The sequence below is a fragment of the Anolis carolinensis genome, chromosome 1, assembly GCF_035594765.1.
Source record: "Anolis carolinensis isolate JA03-04 chromosome 1, rAnoCar3.1.pri, whole genome shotgun sequence".
In the NCBI taxonomy this organism is placed as follows: Eukaryota; Metazoa; Chordata; class Lepidosauria; order Squamata; family Dactyloidae; genus Anolis; species Anolis carolinensis.
Window position 1 is genome coordinate 20,518,849 of NC_085841.1, and position 20,100 is coordinate 20,538,948.

A 20,100-nucleotide genomic window follows, 5' to 3' on the forward strand; every position below is an offset into this window, starting at 1 on the left:
TGTGCTGCACTTCCAGCGTAACAATGCTACTGTACATTATTTGGTGCAGCTGTTGCAGTTTTATACTATAAATGCTTATGCGTTGGCACAGTTATTCCAATAAATTTGGTAATTATTGCTGTCAGACCGGAAGGTTTCACGAGTTAAAATAACCTCTCATTTCCTCTTACAGGGTTTCTTGGATTACCAAGCAGTAAACCATCAGATCATAATTTTGCGCCTGTTACATTACATTGTCCGCTTCATTTGGAGAATGCAGTGACTAATGCTTCAAGAGGCTGCTGGGATTCTTTACTCATTTTCATGAGCAGCAACCGTGAATTGCATCTCCGAATACATTGAACAGATCCTTCCTGATTTTAAGGGACTTTCAGGACAGAGTGAAAGAACTCTGAAATTTGGCATTTGGACCTTTACTTTTTAAAAGAAAAGCAGGTTTTTTAAAATGAAAGTTTCTTGTAAACAAAACTTGATGGATGTTTGGAGAAGGACTACTTTTTGGAAACGGGATTTCACGCACGAGCAAAGCTGACATTTTGTCGTTGGAACTTTTTAAAAACAACGCAACTTGAAGCTTTCAAGAAAATGATCAAAATTTAAACTGTTCTTAGAACCTGCGGTGGAATTGACTGAGCCAGCTACTTTGTGAAGCTGCCTTGATTTTACATTGAGGATTTACTGTATAGCTTTCCAAACAGTGAAAGGCAAGACTCTGGTGACAGATCCTCCATTCCTTTCGGAGTATTTACCTCCACAAGAGTGCATGGTCACCAAGGGCAAGATGGAAAGGTTTGAACTGATACTTCTGTCAACTCCAAAAATAAATAAAAATCTACTGCTGCCCCTGCATGACTTACACACACAGAAAAGGTTTGCAAAAAGGAACAGGTATCTGCTGTGTAAGCACCGGATTGGATTTCCCATTGTATAAAGCTTCTGCCTCTTGCAGCCCAGAAGGAGATATGTTGGAATTTGCTTTGAAAGTTGAGATTAAACTGTGAAAGATTTAATGGTCCAAATAATGACACCAGGTTGCCTTTTTACAATTGTCTTCTTACAATCTTTGTATAGACAAACATGTATATTCTGTAACATATACGGAGGTGGGGAAGATGGGGAGCAATGTAGCAATAAGTCATTGCATGTGGATGAAAGCAGTTCCTACATGTGTGCAATATTGCCCCGTGTTGTTACAGCAACAGGGTCCTACTGCATAATTCCAGGCACTGTTTTGATCTTCACTCTGCTATTCTTTGCTGTCCTTTAAATCCTGTTTTCGTGTCTTTGCTTTTTAACCATTCTGGATTATATCATTGCTGCCTTTTTTTCTGAAAGTTTGTAAAAGAGATAAGATGACCTCACAACCATAATGTGGAATGTATAAGGACTACTGACTCGCTGTGTGAGTTTGAAGTCAACAACAGCACAGTGTTCAATTTGATCAGAGAGTCAAAATGCCAAAAGACTAAGCCAGGGGTAAAATCTTCCGGTTGACAGATCTTAAAAGGAGTATTTTCCCCGTTTGGGAGCACCAGTTTCACATGAGCGGAATAATTAATTGGCTCATTACCCAATCTGGATGAACAGGATCTCTTTAGTGATATGCACACATGACAGTGTTATTTACTTACATGTATAATATATCCCTTTTCGGATGAGGCTATTTTCTAGTCCTTCAAAAGCCTTCTCCCTCTGGCAGCTCCCAACCTTCTGTTAAGCCCCATGAGAGACCGCTGTTGGCGCTTGCTTTTGGGGGGAGAAGAGAGCAGTGGAGACAATTATTGGGGAAATAAACCAAGGTTGCACTCCGTTCATGAGTGCACCCTTATTATCTACCTCTCTTTCGGCAGAGATGAGATGTTGCTTCATCTGCCGTTTCATCTCAGCTTCTCCAAACAGTAGCAGGACTCCAAGGGATAAGGAAGGACACAAAACTGTGTTACAATCTGCCTACTTGATATAGGCCCCCAGACAGTATTTAGGGAAATCCAGACTATTTGCAGTGTGTTAAACTGAGAAACAAGCAGCATTCTGAACCTAGGCTAACTCACTGCAAACAGGTGAGTTGTATGGGCTTAAGAAATTAAATAAGCATAGAACCCTAGAGTTGGAAGAGACCATAAGGGCCATTCACGCCAACCCTATTCTGCCTCACAGGAACACACAATCAAAGCACTCCCAGTAGATGGCCATGCAGCCTCTTTTTAAAACCTACAAAAAAGGGGACTCCACCATGCCCCAAGACAGCATATTCCAAGTTAAACAGCTCTTGCTCTTCCTAATGTTTAGGGTTTTTTCGTGTCAGGATTGACTTGAGAAACTGCAAGTCGCTTCTGGTGTGAGAGAATTGGCCGTCTGCAAGGACGTTGCCCAAGGATGCCCAGATGTTTTACCATCCTGTGGGTGGTTCTCCCATATCCCCTCATGAGAAACTGGAGTTGAAAGACGGGAGATCATCCCCAGATTCGAACTGCTGACCTTTGGGTCAGAAATCCTGCTGGCACAAGGGTTTAACCCATTGCGCCATTGAGGGCAATGTTTAGATCCCTTGTCCTGCAGTTTGTTTCTGCAAACTAAATAGAAAGGAGAGGTAAGGATGGGGATTCTTGAACTAAATGGATTAGAGCACAGCAAGAATGCATAGATTTCCTACTAAAAAGACAAAATTTCAAAAACGAGCTGCCATTTTTAAATGGAGAAGGATCCCCATGATTGCAAGTCCCATCTCCTTTCTCCAAATGTTACACATAGATTGTAGCAAAACCTAATGTATTTGATGATTTTTTTTGGGGGGGGGGGCAGAAATGAAAATTTATTATAGGAGGAAAACCATAAAAACAAGCTGTTTACCTGTGCTGCACCACATTATGGTAAAATGGTTCATGTATGGATTTTTTTAAAAATTTAAATGTGAGAAGGTTTAAGAGGAACTTCCTGGAAGTGTTGATTCATTTAAAAGTTTCAGTGCATTTAAGTGCCCTTTATTGTGCTCTGACCATGTAATGTTTTCCTGTCCATTGATCATGGTGGAGAGACTGCATACAACAGTGGTTTATTTTAATTGTATAGAAAACAGTTTCCAAATCTATTTCTGGTTTCACCCACACCACTGAAAACCATGTCAGTTTCAAAAAGCAGCTGTTTTTCACCCCTTTAAGCTGTTCAGAAGTGATTCAGAGTGCTATTACCATATTTCGTTAAGTCTAGGGCACACTTTTTCTGTTTTTAAGGGGCTTCAAAAACATGGCACGCCCTACATTTGATGGTGCCTTAGATTCAGTGAAAAACAGTATATATTTTTCAGAGTTTTGTCATCCACAGTACTGAGGCATCTTCATATCCATTCCCTTTAGCACCCTTGTTTATAAACAGGCACTAAGCATTGATCATCTTTGCAAAAGTATTGGAAGGCATGAGTCCCAGAATCTCCCAGGTGTTATGGCCAAAGACTATGTTGGCTGGGAAATTCTGGGAATTATGGCCCAAGCATAACTTTCCCAGACTAGAAGCTGCGTTTACCTCTGCCTAAGTTCAACTATTGGAAAACTAATTTCCTCTTGTGATTCTTGTTCCAGGCCCAGCAGGGAAGCATTGGTTATTGTTTCTTTAAATACACTGGGAAGAGACTTATCTGGAAGCTAAAATGATTACAGTGCACCAACACGAATATGACCTTGATAGCTTTGGAGGAATATTGTTTTCATCTCCTTTCTTAGCTTTGGTTAACAACTGTATATATATTTTTTCCTCCCAAATTTGTTTTGTTTCTTTAATTTCAAGCAGAAGTATTGCTAAAAGGAATTTGGCCTGTATATTTGCTTCTTGTTCACAAAAGACTGGTTAATTGAAAAAGGCAAGAAAAGGGGTTTTAGCAGCCAAAACAATATTGCTCAAATTGATATTGTGCAATAGGGACTTCTCATGGCATTCAAACGCCAGGGAAATATAAAGTAGGGAAGTGAATACAGTATATACAGCAATACAGTATTGTATTCTGCCCTCACAAGTGAGGACGAATAATTTAGAATGGTTTTGGGAAACTATTTTAAACAAAAATACAGGTTTTTTTTACATGAGAATTGAGATAGCCACGAGATGATGGGGGTGCGTAGAAAGCTTCCAAATTTGAATTAAAAAATCCCAGTATCTAACAAACATAAATTTGCCTTTTCTAGTTGGAAATTTGCCAGTAAACTTGGATTAGCAGCCTGGGATTTCAATTCTACCATGTTTCCAGTGCAAATATTTAAAAATCTATTTGAGGCCATATTGGCTGAAATTGGTTACCTGACTCACCCAACACAACGCTTGCAAATCATACTATTTGTGACCAGATGACAGCTTGCACAATTAACCAAAGTGCAGTTTCGAATTGAGAGTGAGTTTTTGTGCCAAGACTTCTGTATTTGGAGCACTCTGACATTAACTTCTCTTAGTGTAATATTCTATTATCATCCAGTATTATCACAGTAGGCAGGATCTAGAGCAGGCATGGGCAAACTTGGGCCCTCCAGGTGTTTTGGACTTCAACTCCCACAATTGCTAACAGCCTACCGGCTGTTAGGAATTGTGGGAGTTGAAGTCCAAAACGCCTGGAGGGCCCAAGTTTGCCCATGCCTGATCCAAAGGGACTCCTACCTGTAACAAGTTGGAAGACAGCCCTTTTCTTCCGTACAGATGCTGTTGGACTGGATGGCCTTTGTGGTCCTTTTCAACTCTAGGATGTTATGATTCTTTGGGATACCCTGGCTTTGTCATTGGCTTCTTATCTGTGGAGAGAGCATGGGCTGAGGGGAATGAGGAGCTATTCTGGAAAGGTATCAGACTGTCAGTGTATTATAGTCATTTTCCCTAAACGTTTTCTCCCCTCCCCCAAAAAATAAGGCTTGGCTGGCCCAGTGCCTTGAGTTGTGTACACATACATGTATGTGCTAACCCTTAGCCTGGAAGAGCAGTTCGCTTGCTGCCATGGCTTTGGGCAAACTTATTGAAAACTGAAGAAGTATTTTTAAAAATTCTGTGAATTATAACATAAACAGTGAAGGACAAGATATTGGCACTGTGTGGCCCAAACCCAACCTCGCTTGTTTTTCAAGACATTAACACACCTTATTCTTTAACAAATATCTTAAAATATGAAAAAAAAATTAAAAGTCCCTTTGGGTGGTTTCACAGTTTGGTGCAGGTTTGTGCCTTGGATAAATAACCCCACGGTGTCCTTGATAAGACTTGTGGGTTTTAATAACCTTTATATCTATTCATATATCTAATCTCGTCTTGTAGGGAATTCTTTTTGCCTTTTCTAGAGATACTTTCAAAAACAAACTCCTGCCAAACATTTTATGAAGAACTTTCTTTGGTTGTGGAGAAACCAGATTCAAATTTCTTTGTAGAGAAATTGCATCAACTAAGACTTTGTATGCTTTTTTATTTCTTTCAATGATTGTAAATATTTGAGTATTTATTAGATTAGAGCAGTTTGTTCTTCTCATCTGAGCCAAATGTTACCTGTGTGCAATGTTCCCTCTTTTCTAACTACATCATGTAAGATTTTTGTATAGCAGAAGTACATTTCTCTAAACCCCTTTTTTTGGTAGAATTTATCTTGTTAAATACTGTAGACTTCTTTTCTTTGTAATTAATGCACTCTACTGTTTCATAATGCTGTAACTTGTAGAAATTGTGTATATTTATTTCCTGCTTATTTAAGTTCTTGTAAATTCCTTTTTTCTTTTGAATTTTACTTAGTATATATGGAAATAGTGATTGATCAGTTTAGAGCACTGTCTACTAGTTTGACGTAGCTGATGCTGTTCTAGATTTTTAAAAACTCTTCGTTTCTTCACATCTCTGTTGCTGCCTTCCCTATCTTATGTTTTTTAAGTGTTCAAATATGAAGATAGGGATTGAGTTCAAATCTGTATTTGGGGAAATAACTGCACATATTAGAGGACCACATTCAGCATCGCCTTAGGTCAGTGGTTCTCAATCTGTTGGTCTCCAGATGTTTTGGCCTTCAACTCCCAGAAATCCTAACAGCTGGTAAACTGGCTGAAATTTCTGGGAGTTGTAGCCCCAAACACCTGGGGACCCACAGATTGAGAACCACTGCCTTAGGTAAAGGTAAAGATTTCCCTTGACATTAAGTCTAGTCGAGTCCGATTCTGGGAGTCGTGCTCATCTCCATTTCTGAGCTGAAGAGCCAGCTTATCCATAGACTCCTCCTAGGTCACGTGGTCAGCATGACTGCATGGAGTGCCGTTACCTTCCCACAGGCGCGGTACCTATTGATCTACTCACATTTGCATGTTTTCGAACTGCTAGGTTGGCAGAAGCTAGGGCTAGCAACAGGAGCTCACCCCATCCCATGGATTGGAACCGCCGACCTTCCGGTCAGCAAGTTCAGCAGCTTAGTGGTTTAACCCGCTGCGCCACCATGGTCCTTAGTATCACCTTAGCACAGGCCTGGGCAAACTTGGGCCCTCCGGGTGTATTGGACTTCAACTCCCACAATTCCTAACAGCCTACCGGCTGTTAGGAATTGTGGGAGTTGAAGTCCAATACACCCGGAGGACTCAAGTTTGCCCATGCCTGCCTTAGCAGCTTTGAATATTAATTCCTTCCAATAACATTGTGGGAACCAACTGTGGCTTAGAATGAACATTTTATTTAACCAACATGCAGTGCTCTGAACTAGTCAGTCTTTAATAACAGATAAATGTACCCTGAAAACCCATTTGCATGCAGCATTAGTCCACAGAAAACATCACCATCACAGATTTGTTGCAACGTCATTCGGTGCTGGTTCGAATCTTTTAGGTGCTTCCGTTTCTTCCTTCAATCCTGCTTGAAGTAAGTAAGGGCTATTTAAGACCTGGTCCCTTGACCTCAGTTTACGAGGCTTGGGAAATGGCTGTTACCTCATGAGCTAAAGAAGTACCTGCAGGTTATTTGAGAACTACTAAGTGTTTAGCGGGAAGACTGAAATTTTGCACCCACTTGTTACTGTATGGCAGCGCCTTTATCATCAGGTACAAACTTCCATGTAGCACTGATCCTGTACTGATTAATCACTAATGTTATTTCATAGAACCCAGCATATGTAGCATTTTTATTGCAGTTTCCCTGGCTTACTTGTGTTTTGCACTGATGAAAATTTGACAGGGTAATTGCCACTTTACTTGTGCAATACTGCTGTAAATAACTGCAGATCTTTTTTTTTTAAGATGCAATCTTTTATGTTAATAATTAATTTTATATGAATAAAACTTTCAACTATTGACTGTGTGTTGCATGTTCCTATTTGTTTAATAAGCGTTTTTCAACGGATTGCTTGTTTTTACAATTACAGATCATAAACACTCACAAGGTTCTGGATTGGATTTAAATAGCTGGATGTTAATAATTTGCACAGAAATTTAACTGGCCCTTAAAATGTGTGCCCTCATTGAGTAACACTCTCGCAATGCTATCTCTAATTCACCCAGCGTTTTGTTATTTTTGAAGAAGAGACACAAAACAGAGCAACCAAAACAAGGCTTTTAATATTACAGTTTTGAAATCAGCTCCTATGAAGTCACTGCTAATAATGGCAATAGTAACCAGGGACCACAGGCATTTCTCACTTTCTATCTGGGTTGATTGTTTACTGATTTCATATCCTGTCTAGTCTGCCAATCTGACACGTTGCGAGTTTTTAAAATAAAATTAAAGGATACATCATCAAAATACTGATTACTAATATCTTAAAATGCTTTTTATCCCAATATAAAAATTTTACATTTTTAAAGGCAGAAATAAGATTTTTTTTCAGTACAGAAAAAAGGAGAAAACAAAACTGGGCAGATATGACCATGAGCTTACCGTAATTTGTGTCAGATAGTCACAACAGAGAATTAAGAGTTTCCTGATGCAGAACTTGGATTATGTTGGCTTTTTAATTTCATTTATCTGATTACACCACCCACTGTTTCATCAGTAAAGAGATACACCCTGCTTCAGTGAAATACACTCTTTTTGCTGCAACAGAATCACAACCTGCCACAGCATTGCCAGAGTGACCAAAGACCCACATTTATCAATGAAGGAATGAGCAAAGAATTATATGGGTTGTTGTGTGTTTTCCGGACTGAATGGCCATGTTCCAGGAGCTTCTGGAACATGGCCATACAGCCCGGAAAACTCTCAGTAACCCAGTGAAGCCATGAAAGGCTTCGACAACACAATTATATGGGTCTCGTACAACAATTTGTTTTTCCTGATGAGTTGAAATTTTCTATGCCAAACTGAACTGAAACAGCATTCTGCATCTTTGTTGCAGAGCAAATAGTTCGTTCACATCCGAGAAACACAGCAAAGGATGCTAATATGCCATACTGTTAAACGGCAGAAATTAATTACCTTTGGTGCTGAAGAAACAAGCCTAAGATTCAAAAGAACTGTGAGATGGTAGAGTGACTGGAAGGCTTTCACAATGCTCCTTGCAATCTGCAAAAGACATTAAATAGGTTTATTACCTTATGACCACACCCAGCTCTACAGTACGTTGAGGCCAACTTTTTTTTAGCTTTTATTTAGCTTGTTTCAATATAACTGTTGAAAACTGTATACACATACTGGATACTGCCAAGTATGCTTGAAAGTGAATGGCTCACAGGGAAGCTTCCTCTGACTGCATCTTGCCAAGAAAACCCTATGTCACAGCCACCACTGTAAGCTGGAATTGATTTGAACAACACCTAGCTCTTCTTTGTTTCAGCTTGTGTTGGAGAGGCATTCTGAAAGACTTGAACAAAGAGGCACTTAGCTCTCAAGTAACTCCAAATTGGTCTGGAAATTGTGATAAATCATAAGCTTACTATTGCTCCAGGCATGATGCACTCTCACAGCAAATTACGAAGAACTAAAAGAGTGCATCAAGAGATGTGATGTGACTATTGCTGGATTTTCTGGTTGTCATAGTGGAAGCTATTGGCCATAGTCACCAACCAAATCAAATTCAACTTGGGCTGTGTGTGTTCCCACATTTTCATCACGAGTTCAGCGATTGCACTTCATGCAAGGATTTTGTTAAATGCACCAACCACTAAAACGGAGCTCTCACTGAAATTGTGAAACATGTTCTGCCAGAAAGAACACTTGTCCCTTTCTTTTGTGTGTCTCTGAGAAACAGCCATTTCCTGGTCAGGGGAACAGTCACATAGTATCCAAGTACTGTATGTTCCTATTTTTTTTTTTAAACTAAGCTTTATGCAGAACGAAGAAAACAGTAAAAGAGCCACACTAATACAAAAAACAGAATTATTATCATTTATATTGATAAAACTACAACTATCTAACTGGCTATTTAATTTACTACAGAACCAAGACAAAGACAAATGTACTAACACCAACAATATCAACCGGCAAATACAAAGAAAAATTTAGAAACTTCACACTCATCCTAGGTCTGCATATGTTACCAAGACAGTTGTAATCTATCTGTTTTATCCTTGGGCTAAACTCTCCATCACTTAGGGAGCCCCAAATTACAAAGACAACACAGATTTCTTGCTCTATGCTTGCCTCACCACAGTGCTGTGGGGACCAGACAGGGCAAAGCTTAAGAAAGTTAGTTGTTTGGATTACGGCTCTCTTTCCTTTTGGTGCACACGCACACACACTAGAGGTTTGTATGCAAAATGTCCTTGATTTAACAAGCTAGAGGGAGGCCCTCCCAATCGGCACACGTCTTGACAGTGTGCACAAGTTGTGTGCATGGCTCAGGATTCCCCGGCACCAGTCAAGGCTCACTCTACCAGGCAGCTGCATTTTGCTGGAGAAACAGAGAGAGATAGGGTTTCAAGGGGCCTTTGCTGAATCAGCAGGCTGTCTGAACTCTGGCAGCGTTCCTTCTTTAAGCAGCCTGAAGCAGCAGCAACGCCAGCCTCTTCCTCCTCCTCCTCCTCCTCCTCTGCTCCATTATCACTCATACAACCTGCCAAAGAGCCGTGATTCTGAGGTCATGTGTGAAAACGTGACCGTGGAAGAAAGTGTGCACACATGAGAGTTTGTCTTTCAATCAGTGTGTAAGTGGAGGGCTTTGTGCACCATAAACACCCTGTAACTTGTGACAGGATAGAAAAGAGTCACCATATAGTCCGTGCTTTCCAATCAAAAGGAGAGACATTTTTCAATTACTGATGGGATAGATGAAAGGAGGAAGAGGACTGTCTATTTTTTCCTGAGACTCCTGAGTCTTAAACAAGACCGTGACACAAAATATGCAGCTGGATATCAAGTTTTTTTAACATTATTTTACAGAAACGGGGATGTGAAGACTTCTATAAAGAATATATTGTGTAAGTACTGCCCACAGATGCCCTCACCAACACATAAACTAAAACATGTGGCTAAAAAGCCACCTCTTGTGATTGGAAAGTTTTTTTAACAATAGAAATAGAGCTGGAAGAGAACACAAGGGCCATCCAGTCCAACCCCATTCTGTCATGCAGGAAAACACAATGTAAAAAACTCCTGACAGATGACCAGTCTTTGCTTAAAAACCTCCAGAGAAGGCAACTTTGCGAGCAACACATTCCTATCTGAACAGCTGTTAACATGAGGAAGTTCTTCCAAATGTTTAGGTGGAATCTCTTTTTCTGCAATTTGAATCCATTGTTCCATGTCCTAATCTCCAAAACAGCAGAAAACGAGTTTCCCCCCTCCTCAATGTGACATCACTTCAAACATTTAAACATTGCCATAATTTCTCCTCTCAGCTTTCTTTTCTCCAAGTTAAACATACCTAACTCCCTAAGTTGCTCCGCATAAGGCTTGGCTTCCACACATTTGGTTGCCTTTGTCTGGACACCTTGCATCTGGTCAATATCTTTCTTGAATTGTGGTCCCCAGAACTGGACACAGTATTCCAGATGAGGCCTGGCCAAAGCAGAAGAGTGTGGCTATGTAGACATTATACTCCTATTGCTGCAGCCTAGAACTGCAATGGCTTTTGTAGCTGCTGCACCACACTGTTGACTCATATTCAGTTATGGGATCATATTTCCATGTGATCGTACCCCCCCCCCAAAAAAAACAAAAACAACAACCCCTTTCTATGAATACTGAAGTGTTTCCCAGACACTGGATACTGGGGAAGTTATATTTGCAATGCTCTCCCTGAGAACAGGGAGCGAATGAGACCCATTGTCTTAAATACAATGACAGGGAGAGTGCTACAGAACTCATTTCTTAGTTCCCTGATCTCCAGCATCTTCAAAATTCTTTGGTCAGGGTACTGCAAAGGCTGCAAAAGAAGGGTTTTTTTCATCAATGGTGGACCTGTGAGAAATTAAAAGAATTTTGGAAGATAATACATCAAATAACACAGGAAATCATAGGAATCAAATTTAAATTAGAACCTGAAATGTATTTACTAAGCTTTACAAATTCAATTTTTTTTAAAAAGAAGGACAGAATATTTTTCTACATAAGCACAGCGGCCAGACTAACAATAGCAAAAGTCTGGAAAGGGAAAAAACTTCCTACTCCCGAGGAAAAGTAAGAGAGAGTAAAAATAAAACAGACTGGACAAACTTCATAAAATTCTTGATAAAAAGAAGAATGGACTTCACGATAGACTTATCTACAATATAAAATGGTTTAAGTGAAAAAAGACTAATGGAAAATACCAATATGTAATCAATGAAAGAGAAAACTCCGAGGTCAAGATGGGAAGAACCAATTTTTTTCATTATTATTATCTTTCTTCTTTTCTTTTCTTTTCTTTTCTTTTCTTTTCTTTCTTTCTCTCCCCCCCCCCCCCTCCCCTCAGGTTTTCTCTTTTCACCTATTTTCAGAACCCTTCCACCTCCCTCACTTTCCTATCAATATATTGTTCCACCACTTTTGATGTATTATGTTTCTTTACAAAATAAAAAATAGTGAGTCGCGAAAAATATTTGGTCAGGGTACTGCAAAGGCTGCAAAAGAAGGGTTTTAGGGTATCATCGGTTGTTAAAACCTGTAAACGTGAATCCTCAGCTATCTTATCTTGTAATGGCTGAGCATTATGCTTTGAGTTAAAGACTTTTTTAAAAAAAATGATCCATTTTTGCTGGAAAAGGGCATTTAGAAGAAAAACCCCAGAAAATAACATACTTTTTCTATTTTTCTCCTCTTCCACGTTGATGAATGAAACATAAGCAGTAGAAAAATCTTAGAAATGACATGATATGAAGCAAGTCTGGACCTACAACCCTTGGTGACTCAGAATTAATCCACCAGGTCTACTAGTGTCTGGCTGCTTTCGCAACATCAACTAAATTAATGCCTTTTCCTCTGATTAATTCTGAGTTGGGCACAAGGCTGGGATGCAGAGACTACTCATCACTGCTCTGTATTGCGAATAACCACATCCTGAATGTATATATATTCCTTAGGTTAGACATACAGTGGGAAGAAGACAAAAAATGCCATAGAAAAGTGGTTTAGTTTGCTCCCCTGTGCACTGCCCCAAAAGAAATCCCTGAGAAGAATCTTTATATGCCTGAATGACAGAAGAAGGCTATTTATATGGCATATCTCATACCAAGTGAATCTGTTTCTGATGTCCTAGTCATAAAATGCTTCAACAGAGGTGCTCACATCCTGCAGGTGCTGAGGAAACAACAGGAGTTCATGTTTGCATAAGATTGAGAAGCCTTTCTTGTGACAAAAATATTATGGAACCAATGAGCACATCCTGATAGTAACCATTGGTTACCTTTCCTAAGCTGAAGCCATTTAGATGTTTCCAACTGTAGTTTACTTTAGTACCAGACAGTACATCCATTTTTTGAGGCATGATGGACTTCATGGCCCAGAACAGCTCACTCTGACTCAGTTTTTCACTTCTAAGATGGCAAAACAGAAACAATAAACTTCCTTGTTCTTCAGGCTTCTTGGAAATGGATTGTATTAAGAAAGAAGGCACTCCCACTAGACCAGAGCAGTGTCTGTAGAGAAGTGCCTACTAGTCTGATGCAGGTATTCAGGAAAGGGAGAAGTAGTTGTAATCAATAGGAAAAAATATAGTGCAGATCTATGGCACACTGGGGGGGGGGGAATCCTGTCAATCCAACACATTGTGAGGCTAGATCATCTCTCTCTGCTTGGAATGGCAACAAATCTCCCAAGTTCTCAAAATACACTTTCCAGCCTCATTTTCCTTATCCTTAATAGAAGAATCATAGAAATGGAAGAGACCACAAGGGCCATCCAGTGCAACCTCCCCCACCTTGAAGAAAAACACAATCAAAGCACCCCCAACAGATGGCCATCCAGCCTCTGTTTAAAAACCTTCAGAGAAGGAGACTCCACCATCCACCAAGGCAGCATCTTCCATTCCATTTGACAAACAAATTTTTGGACCATAGCACACCACCAGTGAACAAAAGTGACTTCTGCATTAGTATTATTTGCATTGCTTTTTGCACTATGTTCTTGTTCTCTAAAATCATTCCCTGCAACTAGAACTCCTCTGAACTGAAAATCTTCCCTAAGTATTTGTAAATAAATAAATCCTCCCCTGAGGTTCTGTCTACACCTGGGAGAAAAATCCACCCTTTTTCACTTCGTGTTTTTCCGATATCAATGGCACACACAGCAATAACATTGTGATGAGATCAGCGTAAGCAGCCACACAAGTCCTTGGCCAAACCCATCTCTATGTGTGCTTACTTCCCTTCATACTATGGATAACTCCATGGAAGCCTGCTTCGCTTTTCTCCCTCTTCCTATCATGCATGCAAATATACTGCAAATACTCAAGTATAAGCCTAGTTTTTCAGCCCTTTTTTTAAGACTGAAAAAGCCCCCCTCGGCTTATATTCGGGTGAGGGTCCTGGTTGGCTTATGTTTGGGTCAGCTTATACTCGAGAATATATTTATTTATTTATTTACAGCATTTATATTCTGCCCTTCTCACCCCGAAGGGGACTCAGGGCGGATCACATTACACATATAGGCAAACATTCAATGCCTTTTTAACATAGAACAAAGACAAACAAACATAGGCTCCGAGCAGGCCTCGAACTCATGACCTCCTGGTCAGAATGATTCATTGCAGTGATTCATTGCAGCTGCTCTCCAGCCTGCACCACAGCCCGCAGTACAATAATAATGGTACATTTATTATTTTTATCTATTATTATTGGTATTATTACATTTATTATTTTTATCTATTATTGTTGCTATTACATTTATTTTACTCTATTATTATTATTATTATTATTATTACATTTATTATTTCACTCTGATCTTATTATTATTATTGCATTTATTATTTTACTCTATTTATTATTACATGTATTATTTTCCTGTATTTATTATTATTACATGTATTAGTTTCCTGTATTTATTATTATTATTATTACATGTATTATTTTACTCTATTATTATTAAAAGGATACATAAGCACATTTACATTGAAGAAGATGAGAATAATGATTTGAACAGAGTTGGACAGTCTTATCTTAAATTTGAGATAACCTACTCAAATTTAACCTACTGATGCCTCAATTAATGTAATTTTATTGGTATCTATTTTTATTTCTGAAATTTACCACCCTCGGTTTATACTGGAGTCAATGTTTTCCCAGTTTTTTTGTGGTAAAATTAGGTGCCTCGGCTTATATTCGAGTCGGTTTATACTCGAGTATATACAGTACATATTATGGCCAAATGTCCTTAGTCACCCTGTCATATGGAGGTGCGCTAATACTGATACACTAGTGTACTGATCTGTGATTATCCACATATAGATTTCATAAAAATTGTGGTGAATTTAAAATTAAAAATTCAACCATGACCAAGCTCACTTCCATGAGGGGAACAATCATACGATTTGTTGGCCCTTGTCACCTCCTACCAACCACTTTGGGCTTCTTATGGCTCCTCTGCCAGCTCCAATGTTGGGGACAGCCACATGAAAAAGACTCTGGAACTAATTCAGACCTTCAGCCAGGGTGCAGCGTAAAAGGCAATTCTTTTTAAGGGACAACAAACCAGTTGGGATGCAAATGGTCATGAATGTTATTTAGCACAGATTAGTGGCCAACAGGAGGTGAATGATTTTTCTTGTTCATGTAGACAGGTCCGAATGTGAGACAGGATAATTTTTTTTTCAGATGAATAATGTCAGAGAATGCTATAGCAGGGGTCCTCAAACTTTTTAAGTAGTGGGCCGGTCCACAATCCTTCAGACTGTTGAGGGGCCGAATTATCATTTGAAAAAGAAATACGAGCAAATCCTTATGCACACTGCACATGTCTTATTTGTAGTGCAAAACAACAACAACAATGAAAGAACAATAAAATATTTAAAAATGAAAACAATATTAACCAACATAAACCTATCAGGATTTCAATAGGAAGTGTGGGCCTGCTTCTGGCCAATGAGATAGTCAAGTTAATTAGGATTGTTGTTGTTGTGTGCCTTCAAGTCATTTCAGACTTTGGGCGAGCCTAAGTCTACAATTATTTATTTATTCATTTACTACATTTATAATCCCGCCCTTCTCACTCCGAAGGGGATTCAGAGCAGCTGTATGTACATACAATATATTATATTATTAGCATAGCACAATATTAGCATTATATATTACTATATTGAACTATACCACTATACTGTAATATTATATGTAATACAGTAAAGTCTCACTTATCCAACATAAACGGGCCGGCAGAATGTTGGATAAGCGAATATGTTGGATAATAAGGAGGGATTAAGGAAAAGCCTATTAAACATCAAATTACATTATGATTTTACAAATTAAGCACCAAAACATCAGGTTAGACAACAAATTTGGCAGAAAAAGTAGTTCAATATGCAGTAATGCTATGTAATAATTACTGTATTTATGAATTTAGCACCAAAATATCACGATATATTGAAAACATTGACTACAAAAATGCGTTGGATAATCCAGAACGTTGGATAAGCGAGTGTTGGATAAGTGAGACTCTACTGTATATAACATGTAATTAATATTATTATATGGTATTATTATTAGTATTACATTGTATAACATGATAATATTATCAATATCATATATATATATATATAATATATTATATTATTAAAACTGATATAAAATATTATATTATAAATGAGGGCAGGGGCCAGGTAAATGACCTTGGAGGGCCGCATCCGGCCCCCGGGCCTTAGTTTGGGGACCCCTGTGCTATAGACTGGAAAGGGAACTGTGACAATGGAAGTGAATTTTGTAATATATACGTCACTACCATCCCCCATACATCAAAGCAGCCCCACCTTGAAAACCCTGAACTGAGACGACAAAATATCTGGCCAGTAGAGAATTGCTCTTCCCTTCCTCCCAGGCCTGGAGGAGACGTTCAGGGAAGCTGTCACATTTCCAGTAAAGTGTGTGAATTGCAGAAATGCTCCTGGCTTGGGGCCCCTGACTCAGCCTTTCCTGCTCAGGTCAAAGCGTTGCCCAAGGGCCGTGAGAAGACTGGGGGCTCTGTAGCCATGCGGTTGACAGCCACAACATGAAAGGAGCACACACCCACCAACAGCTGCCAAATAAATGATCACACGGTTGCTTCACAAACAAATCTTCACTGGTGTTGAAGTGGAGAACAAATCATATGAGCAGAGGAGTCTGAGGACTCTTCTAATGAATGCTGGGATATTGGGCTTTCAATATATCCCTCTTCAAAGCCTATCTTTTCTAGAAGGCCTTTGAGTTACCTTCTCATGTCTCATTTCCAACCATAACCAAGCTTTCAATCTGTCCACAAGCCTTCTTCCTTCTCTACCTCTTGCCTTTTATCCTCGGCCTGTTTTCAACTGTAAGCAACTCGGGAGCCGTCTGTTTTGTTTCTATAAGGCACCACAATGTACCGATGACACAGTATAAATAGTCCTCAAATGCCACAAGTGTTTATTTGTATAAGCAATTTTTTTATCCCACCCTTCAGAGCAAAAGCTCAGAGAGCAGCTAAAACTCCAGTGCCTTTATTTACAAAATATTTAGAAACTTAAATATATCAATGGATGGTCCACATTTGCACACACAGTAAGAAGTAGAAAAGCAGTCTTCTAAAAGCAACTGGGAGAGTTTTTCTAATTACAGTAGAGTCTCACTTATCCAATGTTCTGGATTATCCAACACATTTTTGTAGTCAATGTTTTCAATGCATTATGATATTTTGGTGCTAAATTAGTAAATACAGTAATTACTACACAGCATTAATGTGTAATGAACTACTTTTTCTGTCAAATGTGCTGTATAACATGATGTTTTGGTGCTTAATTTGTAAAATCATAACCTATTTTGATGTTTAATAGGCTTTTTCTTAATCTCTCCTTATTATCCAACATATTCGCTTATCCAACGTTCTGCCAGCCCGTTTATGTTGGATAAGTGAGACTCTACTGTATTCCTTTAAGGAACCTTATAAAAGGAGAGTCCAAAACTGAGAAGTCAGACATAAAAAAGAGACTGACAAGTAACCTTTTACACTATGTAATTATAGCACTATGATTCCATGTTAATTGCAATGGAAAGCTAGAATTTGTACTTTGGCAAGACACTTGAGTGCCCTGACAACTGTCATTGCCTTGCCCTAAATCACAAATCCAGGGATTTGCTGTTTAGGGCACAGTTAAAATGGAATCATTGCATGATGATGGTAGAATGTGAAAGGATACCTGCTATGCTTTAATGTTGGTGAAAGGCTGAATGGTGCATCTATTGGGTTGTAGTTCTAGGAGTAGCTCTCAATTATGAGCAAAGGATATTACAGGATATTAAAGGATATTACACCCTGAACACATCTCCAGTCAGAAGACCAGGGAGGTAGAAGCTTTAGCCTGCAGGAAAATCAAGACTGACAGAGGTTGGAATTCAGTCTCTGGAAGCAATAGGTCCTTCATCCACTTCAAGGCGGCTATGGGACAGGAGGACGCAATCTACACTGCAGAATGACTGCAATGTTGTACCACTTTAACTGCTGTGGCTCAAAGCTATGGAATCCAAGGAATTGTAATTTGATTTTTTTTTTCGTGTTAGGGGCAACTTGAGAAATTGCAAGTTGCTTCTGGTGTGAGAGAATTGGCTGTCTGCAAGGACATCACCCAGGGGACACCCAGGTGCTTGATGTTTTTACCATCCTTGTGGGAGACTTCTCTCATGTCCCCGCATGGGGAGCTGAAGCTGACAGAGGGAGCTTATCTGCACTCTCCCCAGATTCAAACCAGCAACTTTCAGGTCAGCAGCCCAACCTTCAAGTCAGCAGTTCTGCCAGCACAAGAGTTTAACCTACTCCACCACCGAGGGCTCCTCTCATGAGGCACCAGCACTCTTAGGCTGAGAAGGCTAAAGGCCTTATAAAACTACAAGTCCCATGTTTCCATAGCATTGCAGTTAAAGTAATGTCACATTGCTGTAATTCTACAATATAGGTTGCACCCTAAGACTTGGAAGCGCATTTATAAAGGAACTAGATAAGATCCTCAAACATAAAAATATGAAATTGATACCAAAGTGAGGTTTGTCCACACCACTGTATTTTCGATTTCTTTGTACAGGTGTGAAAGCTGGACAATTAAGAAACTTGACAGGAGGGAAATCAACACATTTGAAATGCAACACTGGAAAGGAGTTCTGTGGATATCATGGACTGTCAAAAGAACCAATAAATGGACTGTCAAAAGAACCAAATAAGTCTGAACTCTTCCTAGAAGAAGAAATGACCAAACTGAGACCACTGCACATTGGGCATATCATAACATGGCACAGTTCATTAGAAAATACAACGTTTGGTATAACTGAAGACAGGAAAGGAGGAAGACCACATAACCAAATATACCACACAAACAGAGAAATATTATTTGTTATATAAATATAGTATACTGTATAATTTAAATATGGCTCAATTTACTGTTTTGACAGGAAAATTTATGGGTTCATGGATAAATACATAGCATTCTAAACACAGTCTAATTGACTGTCCCACTTCTTCCCATTCCATGTTTTTCCTTTCTTTTTCTTCCAAAGCAGTCATTGTTCAATGCACATTGCTGAATAATTACATTACTGAATGTTAAAAATGTTGGAATGTATTTTATATTGTATTAGCTTTGCCCGGCCACGCGTTGCTGTGGCTTATGGGAATCCTTTGTTGGCCAGGTGGAATAGCAGTGAATAGCCTTGCAGTCTCAAAGCCTGGCTGTTTTCTGGAGTAGCTGGAGCTTTTTGTTGTATGAACGTAGAGGCATGGATGAGGGGTTGTGCTGCCAAGTTTAGTGTTTCTGGGATGTGTAGTTTTGTCCTAGGCCGAAATTTCATTACCCTTTTATATATATAGATTGTGAACTATCAGTTTTATAATTAATAAGCTATTACTTGCTCTGGTTTTATGTGTAGCTGAAGAAGTCAGAATAAATAATGGCAATGCTCAGAAGGGGGAGTGGATGGAGAAGTCTGTAGATTGTTAAAAATTAGAGAAAGAAGGGAGCAAAACCCAAACAACAACTCTTTTTCAAGCGTGTGCCATGCCCTCCCTCCTTCCCGGTGCCCCAGGCTGAGATAGGCCTGCGATGACTCACTCCCTTCCGCATGTCTGAGTGAGTCTTGCTGCAGGCAATTCCAATAACACTTCATCAGGGAAGGTCATTAAGGGGAGAGGTAGTTGGACTCCCTTTTGTTCTTCTTGAAGGGATGCCTTTAAACAAGAGAATTACAATTTATTCTGTGTTTGTTAAGGGCAGGGGTGACTCTAAGATCCACATTTAAAAACAATGAATTAAGGAACTCATTCTACTAGATACAAAGCAAAAAGCTACTGCCCATCTGCAGCATTTGGCCATCTCAATTCATCAAGGATTTTACAGTACTTGGATCCTTTCCTAAACTGGAGTCAATGCATTTGCTTCTTGAGATAGACCCAAATGCAAAGCTTGGGAAAAATTACTTTTTGGATTGAAACTCGCTGGATATGTTGATTGTGATTGTGCTCCCGGAATTGTAGCCCAGAAAAGCTCTTCCAAGTTCCATCCATCCATCTTCCCAATTTTCTCCCAACTGGATTTTTTTTGACATTTTTTTATTG

At 39.3% G+C, this 20,100-nt stretch overlaps 1 protein-coding gene and 1 long non-coding RNA gene across 6 annotated transcripts in view; one reads left to right on the forward strand and one right to left on the reverse strand.

Annotated features, from left to right (window-relative positions):
• bcl2l11 (BCL2 like 11) overlaps positions 1–7,282 on the forward strand; it is a 39,238-nt gene extending 31,956 nt beyond the window's left edge. For both annotated transcript variants that reach the window (XM_062970725.1, XM_062970726.1), the window contains exon 4: positions 173–7,282. In XM_062970725.1, the coding sequence (XP_062826795.1) occupies positions 173–262 (90 nt within the window). In that variant the 3' untranslated portion in view covers positions 263–7,282. The remainder of the gene's footprint in view (positions 1–172) is intronic.
• The window catches only part of LOC103280578 (uncharacterized), a 248,778-nt gene that overhangs the window by 19,444 nt on the left and 209,234 nt on the right, over positions 1–20,100 (reverse strand). For 2 of the 4 annotated variants that reach the window (XR_001730880.2, XR_010002941.1), the window contains 2 exons: positions 8,401–8,487; positions 1,632–1,746 (listed from right to left, as the gene is read on the reverse strand). This is a non-coding gene — a long non-coding RNA (uncharacterized LOC103280578). The remainder of the gene's footprint in view (positions 1–1,631; positions 1,747–8,400; positions 8,488–20,100) is intronic. The other 2 variants (XR_010002940.1, XR_010002942.1) reach the window with 1 other exon arrangement.